The 14,502-nt window shown below is 25.6% G+C and overlaps 1 protein-coding gene across 1 annotated transcript; it reads right to left on the bottom strand.

The window, feature by feature from the left end:
• Window positions 1-4,766: 4,766 nt before the first annotated feature.
• Window positions 4,767-5,390, bottom strand: LOC108820696 (protein RALF-like 31). The gene has a single exon (XM_018593694.2). The coding sequence runs from the start codon at window positions 5,294-5,296 to the stop codon at window positions 4,970-4,972; it is 327 nt and encodes a 108-aa protein (XP_018449196.2). The 5' UTR covers window positions 5,297-5,390; the 3' UTR covers window positions 4,767-4,969.
• Window positions 5,391-14,502: the final 9,112 nt, after the last annotated feature.

Raw genomic sequence — 14,502 nt, 5'->3', positions numbered from 1 at the left:
AGACTTGAAAAATATAGATCAACTTTTTTAAACTTTGATCTAAACTCTTGTTGATAATCATTGCATAGCAAATTTGTATAGAGAATTATAGTCTTTTAAGTTTGAATCTTGTATGCGTTGGTATGAAGGCAATCCTACATATGTTGGTATGAGGTTTTGGTTTATTCTACGAATAATTTTTTTTTTCAACATAGTTTTTGATTAGGATTTCTGCTTCAATAATTATGTTGTCTAGGCAGGTTATTAGTGACTTTTTTCCATTACAAAGTCCTTTTCTTTGATTTAAATTCTTTAGTAACATGACCTACAATATCATAATCAATTTTACATGCCGATAAGAACAAGCACACGTAAACATAATCATACATAAGCATAATAGTCACATTAATTATGTTTGATATCAAAATATGAAAATAATCATACAATTAATTTTTAACAAAAATCGTTTTATTATCTTAATACATATATTTTTAGTAATGATATAGTTTAACACATATCACATTCTTAAATATATAATTGTCATGTGTCGTAATCATGTTAATTAACAACTTTGAAGAACCAATACGATCTTTTATAATTATATTTTCATTAAAATTTTAGAAAAGAAAAATAATATTAAATAAATTGTTTTCAAATCTTTTTTTAGGATTATGAAAAAGGAAAATTTCTAAAATTATTACTAATTTTTTAATCAAGATTATAATTATTATCATGTTACATATCTAATTGTTTTTTTCAACATGTGATACCAAAAAATGAGCACGCGAAGATGTGAAAGAACATACATAAATACTCATCCAATATTTTTCTTGTATCTCTTATAATGTTTGATATAAAAATATGAAAATATACAAAATAAGAGAGAGCTTAATCATATATATATCAGTGTGAATAGTTGTATCCTTTTGGTTTATGATTTAAAAAAATAAAATTAAACTATTTAAATAGGAAAAATGATTATCTATAAAAAATATTTGAAATAACTATTCTACAAATATTTTTTGATTAGGATTTTATAAAAGGAAGACTACTATTAAATACTCTTTTACAATTTTCTTATGTTATTTTCGAAAACGACAATTATTGTCAAATAGTTTTTACAATTATATTTTCTTAAAAAAATAAAAAGGAAATTTGTATTAAATAAATTATTTGACAACAATTTTTTCAAAAAAATTGTTAAAAGAAAAGTACAGAAAAATACTATTAATAATTTTTTTAAATGAGATTTTTAACACATGTCAAATTTTAAAAGGCAAATTATTACAATTATATTTTCGTTATGATTTTAGAAAAAGAAAATTATTATTAAAATAACTTATTTTACAAATATTTTTTTCTTTATAATTTTTAAAAATTAGTTTATCTAAAAAATTACTATGAAATTTTAAAACTTTAAAATTTACGGTTAGTTTTAATTAGTAGATGAAAGTGTGTTGCTATAACTTGCTTGAGTCATCAAGCCTGTGTTTATTTCATCTGGAAAGAGAGGAATTCCAGAATTCATACAGATGTTGCTAGGCCTGCAACTACTGTTATTGCTGAGATTAAGAACATCATCAGACTTAGGCTTGATCCTTTAGCCAGGGCTCAACGTTTAAGTGGCGGGGAAGCTTCGATTCTTGCGGATTGGTTTAGATTTTTTGAAAGGTAAAGTTGTTCTTTCTTTTTTAGAGTTTTGGGCCAAGCTAGTTATGTATAAAGCTGTGGTCGAGTCAGGTTGTAATCAGTTTCTTTTTTCTTTTTTATTAATAAAACGGAAATTTAGATTAAAAAAAAGAAAAAAAAAAGAAAAAACTTGCTTGAGTTAGTGCGCGTAATAGATCCGTAGGCCCTGCAAATTTGAGACAATAGTGGCTCTGCAAATTTTAGTTACATGGTCAATGTTGACCCAAACGGGCCAACATTCTCTAATATGTTTATGGTCCTATAGGAAGTATATGATTCACATAGCAGCATTATGAGAGTATGTCTAGGGTAGTTATCTTGTTGATGGTTATTATCTAGATCATGGCATTTTATCCGGACCAAAAATTTAAAACTGAAACTGAACCAAAAGTTTAGTAGTATATATATGGGTCAAAAACTCCTCTACTCAAAAGGGAAAGAGCAGAAAAATCAACTTGGACCCGATATGAATCGATTTAAAATCCTAACTGATAAGAATCTATTTAAATCCAATCTAAAAGCATGAATGTTTTAAGACTATAATGTCTTTTATTCTATTTTCTATACTTCATTACTTTATTTTTGATTTAGTTATAAGGAAATATTGTGTGTATCTTGGTCATTTTTTGTAATATTTATTTAAATTTCAAATGTTCAGTGTCAACTACTAATAACTAGGTGATTTTCCCGTGCGCATGCACGGATATAAATATTTATAAAGTTAATATATTAAATAGTTTACTATAATTTTTTTATTTTTAAATTACTATGTAATTTATATTGTAATCAGTATGCTATTTTTTTCAAATAATATTATTTTATTTTAATCATAGGTATAATTTTGGATATATAAGATAATATCTAATTTTCCGATTCAACCATAATTTGTTTATTCTATAGATTAAAATATTGATTAATTTTGTTGTTTACATTTAATTTGATATTGCCTTAGATTTGTAAATATATTTTAGAAAGATTATGTATAATTTAATATAATTTATTTTTAAAATTAAATAGTAAAAATAAATTAAAGTTTTAATTGACTCAAAGTTACTGATATTAATATAACAACGATAGTATTATGAAACCTCATGCATATATATAAATTATAGAAAATAACTTAGTTGCAATAGTTGGTTAATATATATTCATAATATTAATTGAGATCTCATATTAGTTAATAGTATGTTACATTGTTCTATAGTTTATATTTATAAAAATATTAATATGAACAATAATACATTATATTTAGTTAAGTGTTTGATTTTGTATTAAAAATTTAGATTAGTCCAATTACTCATTTTGTGGATATATTGTGTTACATATATTCCTTCAAACTAAAATATATTCCTTCAACCAAATTGAATTAATTGTATTCCTTTGGTTCTTCATCATAGATATGTAAGTATGTTACTATATTTTATAATTTGGTATATGTTAATTTGCAAAAAAAAATTAGAAAGTAAAGTCATGATCGGTACGAAGTTGCATAAAAATAACTTATAAACTTATAAAGTCAAGATTATTTTCTGAACTTTCTTTTTTTTTTTATAAAATTACATCACATATAAAAATGTTTTCACCATAAATTTTCTAAATACTTTCTTTATTATATATTTGATTTGGAAAAATATAAAAGGATACTTAATTAGAAAATAAAAAAATGCATTTTTATTCATTAAAATATCTTGTGTTATGTTATTTATTTATTTTTGTAATAAATTTGAGAAATAGATTAATTAAAATAAAATAATTATATTAAAATATATATTATGTTGCTTAAGATTATCTTTTAAAGGGATAATTATTTATTTACTCTAAAATCAAAATTATTTTGTTAAGTTTCCTTTTAATGAATCGCATTATATATATAAGATATTTTTCGTTTTTAAAATTTACAATTTTTTTTCATTATATAGGTTATTTAGAGAAGGAAACCAAAATAAAAAGGAATTTTTTTCTTTTTAATAATGACAAATAGATATATTTGATTCACTAAGAGTATTATTGTAATTAACCATCATAAGAATTAACGTGAGCGCGACACATAGGAAACTGATTTCTCAAATAATATTATAGAGATTAAAACTAAACAATATTTTTAAAAAATTTAGATATCTAAAAGAAACTAATGATATTACGATTAAAATTTTATTTACTTTTTTTAAAAAATGTAGAAAAGTTTGAAATTTTTAGTAATAAAAATTTTATAATTATAAAAGTAAAATTAAATAAAATTTCGAAATTTATAATTCAAATTTGAATATATTTATTTTAAGGATGATTTATGAGTTATTACCATATTTTAAATTTTTTACCAAAAATATAAATCAGCATTAAATGTAATGTATGAATTATTGCCATATTTTATAAAGTTTATCAAAAATATATATCAGCAATAAATCTTATTGTCCATGTAATATTTAAGTATAAGCCATGTCATATTTAAGTATAAGCCATGTCATCAATTTTAGTAACCATGTCATCATTTTTCTGTGAAATTGATTGTGAGACGACATGTGGCAAAATCATTTCGCAAATATAGTCTAGGGGATTTATCATTGATTATTTTACAAGAAATGAGATGAATAAGATGAGGTTCTGGATGAATTTTGACAGGTTTGGATAAAAGAATCTGAAAAGAACCCGAATCCAATGATACATGAATTTTTCGAATATACAATATTTGGAACCAAACAGATCGGAGACCGAACTGAAAGCGAACAAAAGTTTACAAATACTTAAATAAGTCCAAATCTCCATAATCCTGAAAGACCGGACTTGGTTGATACCAGATAATAAATATTATCTAAGTTTATTGAAGGCCATGATGGACTTTGATGGTTTCTGTTCTAATCTATCCTATTTCTGGAATCATCATAGAAGATTAGAAGCTTTGTAATCAACACTTTCAGGACCTGAAACCGAAGGTTTTCCTACTAGACTACTAGCACACCAAGCTCTGTAACTAATCCAAACAATTGGCAATCTTCCTAATCCTTTCCACTAACAGTATACAAGAACAGTCAAGAACTCTCTAAAGTCCAATGAAAAGCTTCTAATTTTGTCCATAAAGCACCCAACCAACAAACACCCAATGTCATGAAAACTTCATATATTATATAGATCTGAATAATTGAGCATCGATAACCAAACAGTTGCAGGGTTACATATACTAGAATTATAATGTCAAAGACTCAAACATACACATAGCAACAACAACAGTACAAAGCTTAATAGAAATCATTTACTTTTGCCTCTTAATTTTTCAACACAAACACCAAAAAGCTTCCAAATTTCATCAAGTGGCGATGTCACTTGTGTCTCTGGCGCACCTTGTAATGGTCTCACAGCCTCTGCCGTAAGAATTAGCTTGTCCGGATCGGCAATCGTAGTACGAGGCGCCGGGCTTCTGACAAGGAACCATGTCCCTCCTTAGGGTTTCGTACCCGATGTACCGCTTCTGAGCAATAAGAACTCTCCGGCTGATCTCCGACGGCATTAGCTCTTCATCTTCTCCGATGTTCCGGGCCAGCATCGCGTCGATCTCAGCGATGGCATCGGTGATTGGGAAGTGGGTTTGGATGAATAGAAGGGATAAAAGTAGTAAAGTGACAGAGTGTATCATGTTGGTGTAGATTTATCCCGTGGTGATCTGGGTATGCTTCTCTGTCTCTAACTATTGAGAGAGAGCTCGGTGGGGTAGTTGGTGAAGAAGGAGAGTCGTTGACAGTGTGTACAAATAAAGAGCAGGTTTTGGTTTAACTGTTCGGATTACTCAAAGAAGTCTACTTTAACCGGTCGGTTTGCAAATAGAATATAGACACTCCTCGACAATGAATATGACGCAACACATTACAAAGGCTGATGTCAGTTTTAGGAACGTGAGTGCCTTTTCAGATTTTTTCTTCTTCTACTAAAGTTTTTTTTTTCTTCTACTAAAGTTTATAGTCTATTAAAAACAATATATAGAACCAACATTTCTTTTAATGTGTGATTTAAAAAAAAAAATTATAAATATTTGAATTATTGCATATTTATTAACTAGTTTTACATAGTTGCTCTAAAAATAACACTTGAAACAAAATTCACAAATTAACACATTAAAAAAGAAAGATAAATATATCTATATTTATAATAGAAAAAAAACCAAGAAAACACCAAACCAAGTTTTTGTCACAAAATAGCATAATAAGGAGAAAAATGACCAAAGCAAGTTTTATTAAAGGGTAAATATGCATTTATAACCTTTGGGTTAATTAATTTAAGACTTAGAGTTTAGAGTTAAGGGGTGGGGTTTTAGTAATGTGTTCAAATTTTTAAAAATAAAAAAAAATATTAAATTTTTTTTTTTAAAAAATGCTATTTTGGTCATTTTATTTTTTGAGTGCTATTTTATGACAAAAATTTAAAAAGTTCTATTTGAGAGAATTGCCCTAACTTAAATAATATCTAATTTAGGATTACATATAAATAACACAAACTAAAGCTTTTTATAAAAATATATAAATGTATAATTTTTATATTGGGAACTTAACATTTTAAAAATATAATACAAAAGCTTTTAATTGAAGCTATAAGAAGTGAAAATTATATCACAAATAATAGGATTTAAAACCACCAATCATATTATGAAAAACCAGCATTTTAGTTTGCTATTTCTAAAAATATAAATATTACCAAAATCATTTATTTCAAAATAAAATGTAAATCAATTTTAAATATGGTAAATTAAAATACGAAATTAATAATATATAAGTTAACTGAAATATATAATATATTTCCGAAATTAACAGAAAACATCTTACAAAAATGATAATTAACTTATAAATGCAAGATATTTAAAGTGTAGGTTATATGCTATTCAAAATATTCGATAATATGACTTAAAACACATAAGATCTAAAAAACTAATTATAATATAACAAATCCTTATTTTAGTTTAATATTTTCAATAATGTCGATATTTCAAAAATTTGTTTATTTCAAAATAAAACAGAAACCAGTATCAATAAGGAAACCAGAAATTCTTATTTTGTTTATTTTAAAATTTGTTTATATAAACAAAATAAGGATTAATAATTGAAGTGTCATTATAATATTTTATTAAATTAAAACCATATATATTTTATAAATACACGGGTATAAATATTTAATACAGAATTATACAATATTGAGTTAATAAAATATTGAGTTGTTATTTTATTAACGTGAGCGCGACACATAGGAAACTGACTTCTCAAATAATATTATAGAGATATTTTCTTAGATGAAAAATATATATTTTTATATAATGTGATTTCATAAAAGAAAATTTCACATAGATAACTTTGATATTAGAAAAATAAATATTATTTATTTTAAAACATAGATTTAAACAATACAATTTCAAAGTAATAGAAATATTTTATATATCTATATATATATATTATTAGATGATTGCATAAAATAATTAAGTAACATAATGTTCAATTGACTAAAAATAGTTTATAATTAGTATTATTGAAATGTTTTTATTTATTTCCATATATTTATTTCACTATAATATCTTCCAATTACAAAAAATAATCTATAAATTGTATTTTTCTTATATAATATAATTTCTCAAATACAATCACAATGTTGTTACTGTTTATTTTTTAAGAGATATTGGAAAATGAAAAATAGATTTTAACAGTAAATATCTTTTGATCAAATAATTAGAAAATATTTTAAATTAAAATAACACGATATACTTTAACAATGTAGATAAATTATATTTTAACATTATTAAAATTATATGTTTTCTTAATATAAATTTTGATTTTAAATTTTATGCTTTTATGTTTGTGGAAATTAACATAAGGGCAATTGTCTAAAATAGCACTTCTGAAGTTTTTATCTCAAAAATGACACCACGAGGTGAAAATCACAAAATGACATTCATTAATGGTCAAAATATCCATAATGTCCTCGCTAAATAACAGATCTAATAAAAAAACCATCCTTTCGTCTCCTACAATCTCTCTCTGGTCGACGATCGACGAAATCTCCGGCGACGACAGAGAACAAATAAGGCAGAATCACCATCGTCCCTCTCATCTGTTGCTTTGTACATATCCAATTCAAAACATTCAATAGATGCAAACAAAGCAACAGATGAATATGTAAAAATACTCTTCCTAACATTTGAAAATCAAAACAGCGCACGTAGATGAGTATACGTGTGAAGGAAAATTAGGAAGAGTACGTGAAAATCAGAATATGATAAGAGTAGAATGCATAGAACCAACATCAGTTGGCATTTATAATTCCAATGTAAACTCTATCCGGAAACACGCTTTGAATGAGTATTATACGAACAAGCTAAAATGTCAAAATTTTCAACAGAAGATTCATGTTTTCATTAAATTGAGTGAATCTCAATAGCTGGAAGCATACAACATATTTGTGGGATTCATTGTCGTCCCAAGATAAAACAATCCCTAATAACTCAACCTCAAATAAACAACCTTGGACCATTAGCATAAGAGGCACCCATCTTTCTTCTAGAAAATAAAATATTAATACGATCAAATTAGATGTTTGAGAGACTGTACGAACCTGAGGAGATCTTACACTTGTGGGTGGCTAATGAGATTAATTTAAACATGTCTGTTTACTTCACATGCAACTAAATTTAAATTTTTTTAACAAAGAGAAGATCACAAACTTTCTCCTCATCATTGACATTTTCCCCAAAATTGTCAGTAGCAAACAAGAACCTTTTATAATCTACATCAGTTGACATTTTATAATTCCAATGTAAACTCCATCGGAAACACGCTTTAAATAATTATTAAACGGACAAGCTAAAATGTCAAAATTTTCAACAGAAGATTCATGTTTTCATTAAATTGAGTGAATTTCAATAGCTGGAAGCATACAACATATTTGTGGGATTCATTGTCGTCCCAAGATACAAAAAAATCCCTAATAACTCAACATCAAATAAACTACCTTGAACCATTAGCATAAGAGGCACCCATCTTTCTTCCAGAAAGTAAAATATTAATACGATCAAATTAGATGTTTGAGATATTGTACGAACCTGAGGAGATCTTACACTTGTGGCTAATGAGATTAATTTAAACATGTATGTTTATTTCACATGCAACTAAATTTAAAGATTTCTAGCAAACATAAGATCACAAACTTTCTCCTCAACATTGACATTTTCCCCAAAATTGCTAGTAGCAAACAAAAACTTTCTTATTCTTCAACGACACTATGGACATGCAGTAAAAACCTAAGCAAACAGAAGTGAACGAGCCAAAATTATGAGTTCTCTGTTTAGCATTTGGTTGTAACTATAAACAATCAGTCAATATTAAAATTTTAATTGGATTATGGTTCCGTTGGAAAGCAAGGACGGATTGGTTAGAACATATCAACCAACTAAACATAATACACAGAAATAAACCGAATAAACAAAAGTTTACACCCCTATTTTTCCGAATAAGCAGATATATAAACCAATTTCAGTTTAAATATATGTTTTTCAAAGGAATTAGAAATAATATATATATGAAATTAATGTTAAAAATAAATAAATATTTAAAATATATTTGTTTTTCTATTTATTTGCATATCCCGCCCGTAGGGCGGGTTAATCACTAGTAGATTGTTAAATGGCATCGATATAAATTATGTACTCAAACGCAATCATGTTTAACATTCGGGTCACATAAAGCAAATTTTACGTTTTGATCCGTATTTCTATGATGCTTAACATTCTGGTCATATAAAGCAAATTTTAAGTAACCCGTACATTTATACGAGTTATATTCATTTTAAATATATCGTAAATTTGGTTTATATCCTGAATTACTATATATTGTTTTGTATCATTTGATTCTACTTTTATAACAGTGTTGATCATGTAGTTTGAAATTTTTATTGTACAATATTTTATTTTACTATATGTAATAGACTTTATCATTAATATTTATCAATATTGAAATACTTTTGTAGTTTTTGATATACAATTTTCTTTATTTAAAATAATTAGATGGATACGTATCCTCAAAAAATGAGTAAACGAAATATAAGCTCTAGTTTACATACATATCTTTCACAAATTTCATTAGTTACAAAATCATCTTATGCAGTTGTTAAAACAATAAATTTCTTAAATCTTTTCCACATTTTGATGATGTTTAAAATTAATAATTATTAATCATGTTAATAAAGTTTTCTATTAGTTTTAAACTTTTAGTTTGACGTTAATAATATTAAATCTAATCTTGTTCAAAAAGTCTAACATTTGTATTCAGAAAAGGTTAAAAGAGTACTTGAACTCTTGAACTCTATAATCACAAGCTTCTTGAACTCTATAATCACAAGCTTATTATCAATGATGTTATGAAAACAAATCTCAATTTTGAGTTTTCAATTTGAAAGTTGGGGGTTTAATGTGTTAAAACTATTGATGATAAATTTGAGATTGTTTTGCTGTTTGAATGAAACAAAGAAAAAAGAATCAGAGCTACAAACACATGAAGCTTCATTTACAAAGATATTTGGCTTGGCTTACGAGGAAGACGAACTCGTGACATTTCTCTTTAGTAAGCGATTTTAAATCTCGTTGATCATATTTCTTCTCTGATAATTTATTTATTTGTCTCGGATTCAGATTTTACTAGATTGGTCTTGTCATACAGTTAGATTAGGTGATATAATCTTGTTTCTAACCTCTTTGGGTGTTGTTATGTTCAATCTCTTACTCTTCTAAGATTTCTATCATTTTCTTGTTAACAACACATTAACATCTAAAATAAGCATATGTTAGATCATACTATTTTATGCTGAGTTTTCTACTGAAATAGAGTTTTGTATAAATATGTTTGAAAGAGATTAACTTTACAGATTATGAGAAGTTTGTACAATTCTATTGATGTTTGAGTTGAGATTGGTGAGAGATGGTTAGAAACATCAATTTTTTATATGGAAAGCTTTCAGTCTATGTTAATAAAGTGTCTTTATATTTTTTCTATGGATACACAAAAGATCTAACTGAGTTAAATGACACTTGTGGTACTGTTTATATTAAAATCTCTTTGTAATTAACTTGAAACTTTTTATCGCTTGCTGTTTTGGTCTTTTTCCTTTTATGTTATTTTGGTATATGAGCTATTGTCGAGTACTTATTTTCTCCCTTGATGATACTAATCTTTTAGGTAGGTCTTTAATCTAGATATTTAATATCATGTTCTGTTTATACACATGGTTGATCTCTGTAGGTGTAAGTAACACCCGTGTATCAATCATTGTTTGAAAAGTTGACAACTTTATCAGCCATTTATGAATTCTAGAATCAAGAATTTTGGTTTCAAAATCCATAATTTAACAACAAACTGAAATATTTTTTTAGTCTCGTTAAATTCATTGTGCATAAAAACTTGCGATCTCTGTATCGATCTTAATATCATTTACAAGTTTAGGAAGCATTTGTAAATGTTTAGGAAGGCGTAACAAGAACTTTTCTCATGATATTGTGCAATGCTTGTTTATGATTCCTTATTCCTCTGTCATTAAACTTGGTTACTTGTTATTGCTTCATTTGATAGATGTTGTATCTTTCTTTTTGTTCAGAAAGCATTCTTAAATATTCAGAAAAATATTCCACAAAATTTGAAATGACATGTTTTTGGCTTCTTTAATTGGACTCTTTCATTTCATTTTACGAAGCTTTCCTATAAATTTAGGAAGGATTTCTAAACATTTTGGAAAAAATGTTATTAAAAAGGTTCTTTTACTTTGCTACACAAGATATAAACACAATGGGAGATTCATTATTTTCCAAGCTGACAGTGCCTTTCTTATGCTATTTTATTTGTTTTGAGCGAAACTAATCAGTTGTGATAAACCTTATATTGATACAATTAAGAGAATCCTCACACCAAAAGAGTCCAAGAGAATTAGAGAAAAAATTATGGGTCTTCTGGTCAGTAACAATTACTGGAGTGTTAAAGTTGCTTATGAATAAATTGGATAATTGTTTGAATTGTTATTTAAAAAAAAAACATTTCAGTAGGTTATTGAACACTTTTAGGACGTAAAAACATTTTCAAGAAAACTATCATGAAAATTATATCAATACCATGAAAAGAGAATCATTCCCAAATTATACCATTAATGAAATACTAAAATTTTCCAAATATGTCATTACTATTTCAAAGAGAATTAAACATTCATTAATGGCAAAAAGTCATTATGTTTTTGGGCTTATATAACTTAGTTTTTGGGCTTATATAACTTATTTTTGGCCTTATATAACTAAAATCTATATACTTGACTACAAATCAAATTGAGCTTATGAATTTAATCTCCGTCTAATTATTTTTTCAGTTTCCAAAAAAAAGTCGAATTGGGGTTTTGAACATACAAATTAAATCAAGCTTATTGAGTTAATCCCATAATTTGTAATATCAGTGGATATTTATGCAGATATTTTAATGGTATTGATACTAATTTCGAAAAACAAATTACATGATTACAAACATTTGATATGGTATGTATGGTTACCACTGATATTGGTTGTTACCTTGATTTACACGTACTTCTAATTTAATATCAAGCAAATTTTAAAGTAAGAGAAAATATCACATTGTTAATCGGATCAATGGTATCAGATCGCGGATTAATAGCGAGTTTTGGGTTTTTACTGGATTCTATCAAATTTTTAATTAACATTTTTTCATATAAGATATTGGGTCTACCAAGTTCAACCACAGATCTGGATCAGATACGAAAATATCCCTTAAAACTCAAACATTATTATAGAACAATTTTAAATTATTTGTTTTCTAACAAATGAAAAAACAAACCCGCGCTTTCTAAGTGCAAGTCAAAATCTAGTATCCAATTATTTTCTATTGAATAGAAAAACATTTAGATTCTGAAGGGAATCAAACACCGAACATATAAGGTTCAAATGCAGTAAAAGCAATGGTTTAGTAGCTAGACTACGATGCAATAAATGTAATAACAAACTAACATATCTTTTATATATTAATTGAGAAAACATACAACATTGTTTAGTAGCCATGTCATGTGTCATTATTAGAATGATTTTTAAAATCTTTAGAAAAATAGGTTGGTCCATCTAAACATATTATATTTTTTATTAAACTAACTATTAAATTGAATAGTAGTTTATAAAATAATATTCTCCATTGTTTTCTTAAATAAAAGTTACAGAATTATCTTATATGATTAATATATATACGAATTAATGATTATGAATAATAAAAATTTATAAACAAATTTGTACCCACTCTCATTTTTGTTTAAGCTATATATTAAAATAGAAGTCACAACTTATTTTCATGTGTGATTTGTTTTAAAAATAGACTATCCTTAGACAGTCATTATTGAAAGTACACCTATCATTTAATACTATATTATTACAAGAATATAAACAAATAAAAAATATTCTACAGATTTTTTTAAGATTGTAATCTAATAAAATATATATCTTTTTAAAATATATAAATACTACTAAAAGAGGAAAATTGTTTTGAAACTAATCTTATTTACATGGTATATTATAATTTGTGTCACTAAAATTTAATTATTTTCTGAATCATAGCCTATGCCAAAACAATATATATTTTTATATATTACAAACACAATTAGTCGCTTTATGTAACAAACTATATCTACCATAAGTTATGGCCAAATTCATTTCACACTTTATCAAATTACGAACATTAACTATGCAAATGGAAATTTATACACATAATACATTATCATTCAGTTTACAAAAAAAAATCATTGGAAATGAAAATAATTTTCATGTTTATGAAATTTTAATAGCCTTTCGATGTCAAAAATACAAAAAAAATCATTGGAAATGAAAATAATTTTCATGTTTATGAAATTTTACATATTATAACGTCTAATAATCAAATGAAAAATCTAACAAAATAAAATATAATAAGTATTACAAATACAATTGATGGTTTGAAACAATTAACTGGATGACAAGCAACTAAAATATAACACTATTGAATTTAAATAAGTCATATACACTTTTGAATATATGCTTAATGCGTATATTATATCACTAATGATGTAAACACAAAAATAATTATGTAAATATAAATGAAAACAAACATCCGTGCGGTTGCACGGTCCAAGGTTTAATTTTATAATTAAAAGAAATTATATGTTATATCTTAAATTGTTTTTAAATGAGTACAAATTACTAAAAATGTTAAAATCACTTTGAAAATTATTTGATCAATGAATTATTTTTTTTCTGTTATAACAAGATACAAATGATCATAAAATCAAATGAATATGAATTCTCATTTAATATATACTAGATTTTGACCCGTCCTTGAAAGGACGGGTTTTATTTTCACTTTTATGAAATATATTATTTGTTTGTAATTATTGAATATTTGTCTTAATAAATTTTTTTTTATAATAAATTCGACACATAGAGTCTTTCTGGTAAACTATGTGTTTCTGGTTTTGTTTTATTCTCTCTCTAATCAACATATTTATTTGACTTGTTGTTAAATAAATGATCTTAGAATGTAAATGTACAATATTATTATATTGATATTTTGTTCTGTGTAGTTTGTTGTTAAAAGAAATGATTTTGAGTTCAAACATACAGTACTCTATATTGATTATTTGATCCCGAACACCCAAAACGCAAACCGATCAGAATCAAACCCGTATGGATACCCGAAAGCCCATCCCTAATCATTATTATATATTGTATATGTGTCATCATATAATTAATCATATTTTATACGTACCATCATATAAGTAATCATATAACTAATAGTATTTTATATG

The sequence above is a fragment of the Raphanus sativus genome, chromosome 8, assembly GCF_000801105.2.
Source record: "Raphanus sativus cultivar WK10039 chromosome 8, ASM80110v3, whole genome shotgun sequence".
In the NCBI taxonomy this organism is placed as follows: Eukaryota; Viridiplantae; Streptophyta; class Magnoliopsida; order Brassicales; family Brassicaceae; genus Raphanus; species Raphanus sativus.
The sequence above is the reverse complement of the archived record's forward strand: the minus strand, read 5'-3'. Positions and strand labels throughout refer to the sequence as shown.

Excerpts from the sequence above, each read along its gene's own strand:
- LOC108820696 (XM_018593694.2), bottom strand. The coding sequence starts at position 5,296 with ATGATACACTCTGTCACTTTACTACTTTTATCCCTTCTATTCATCCAA.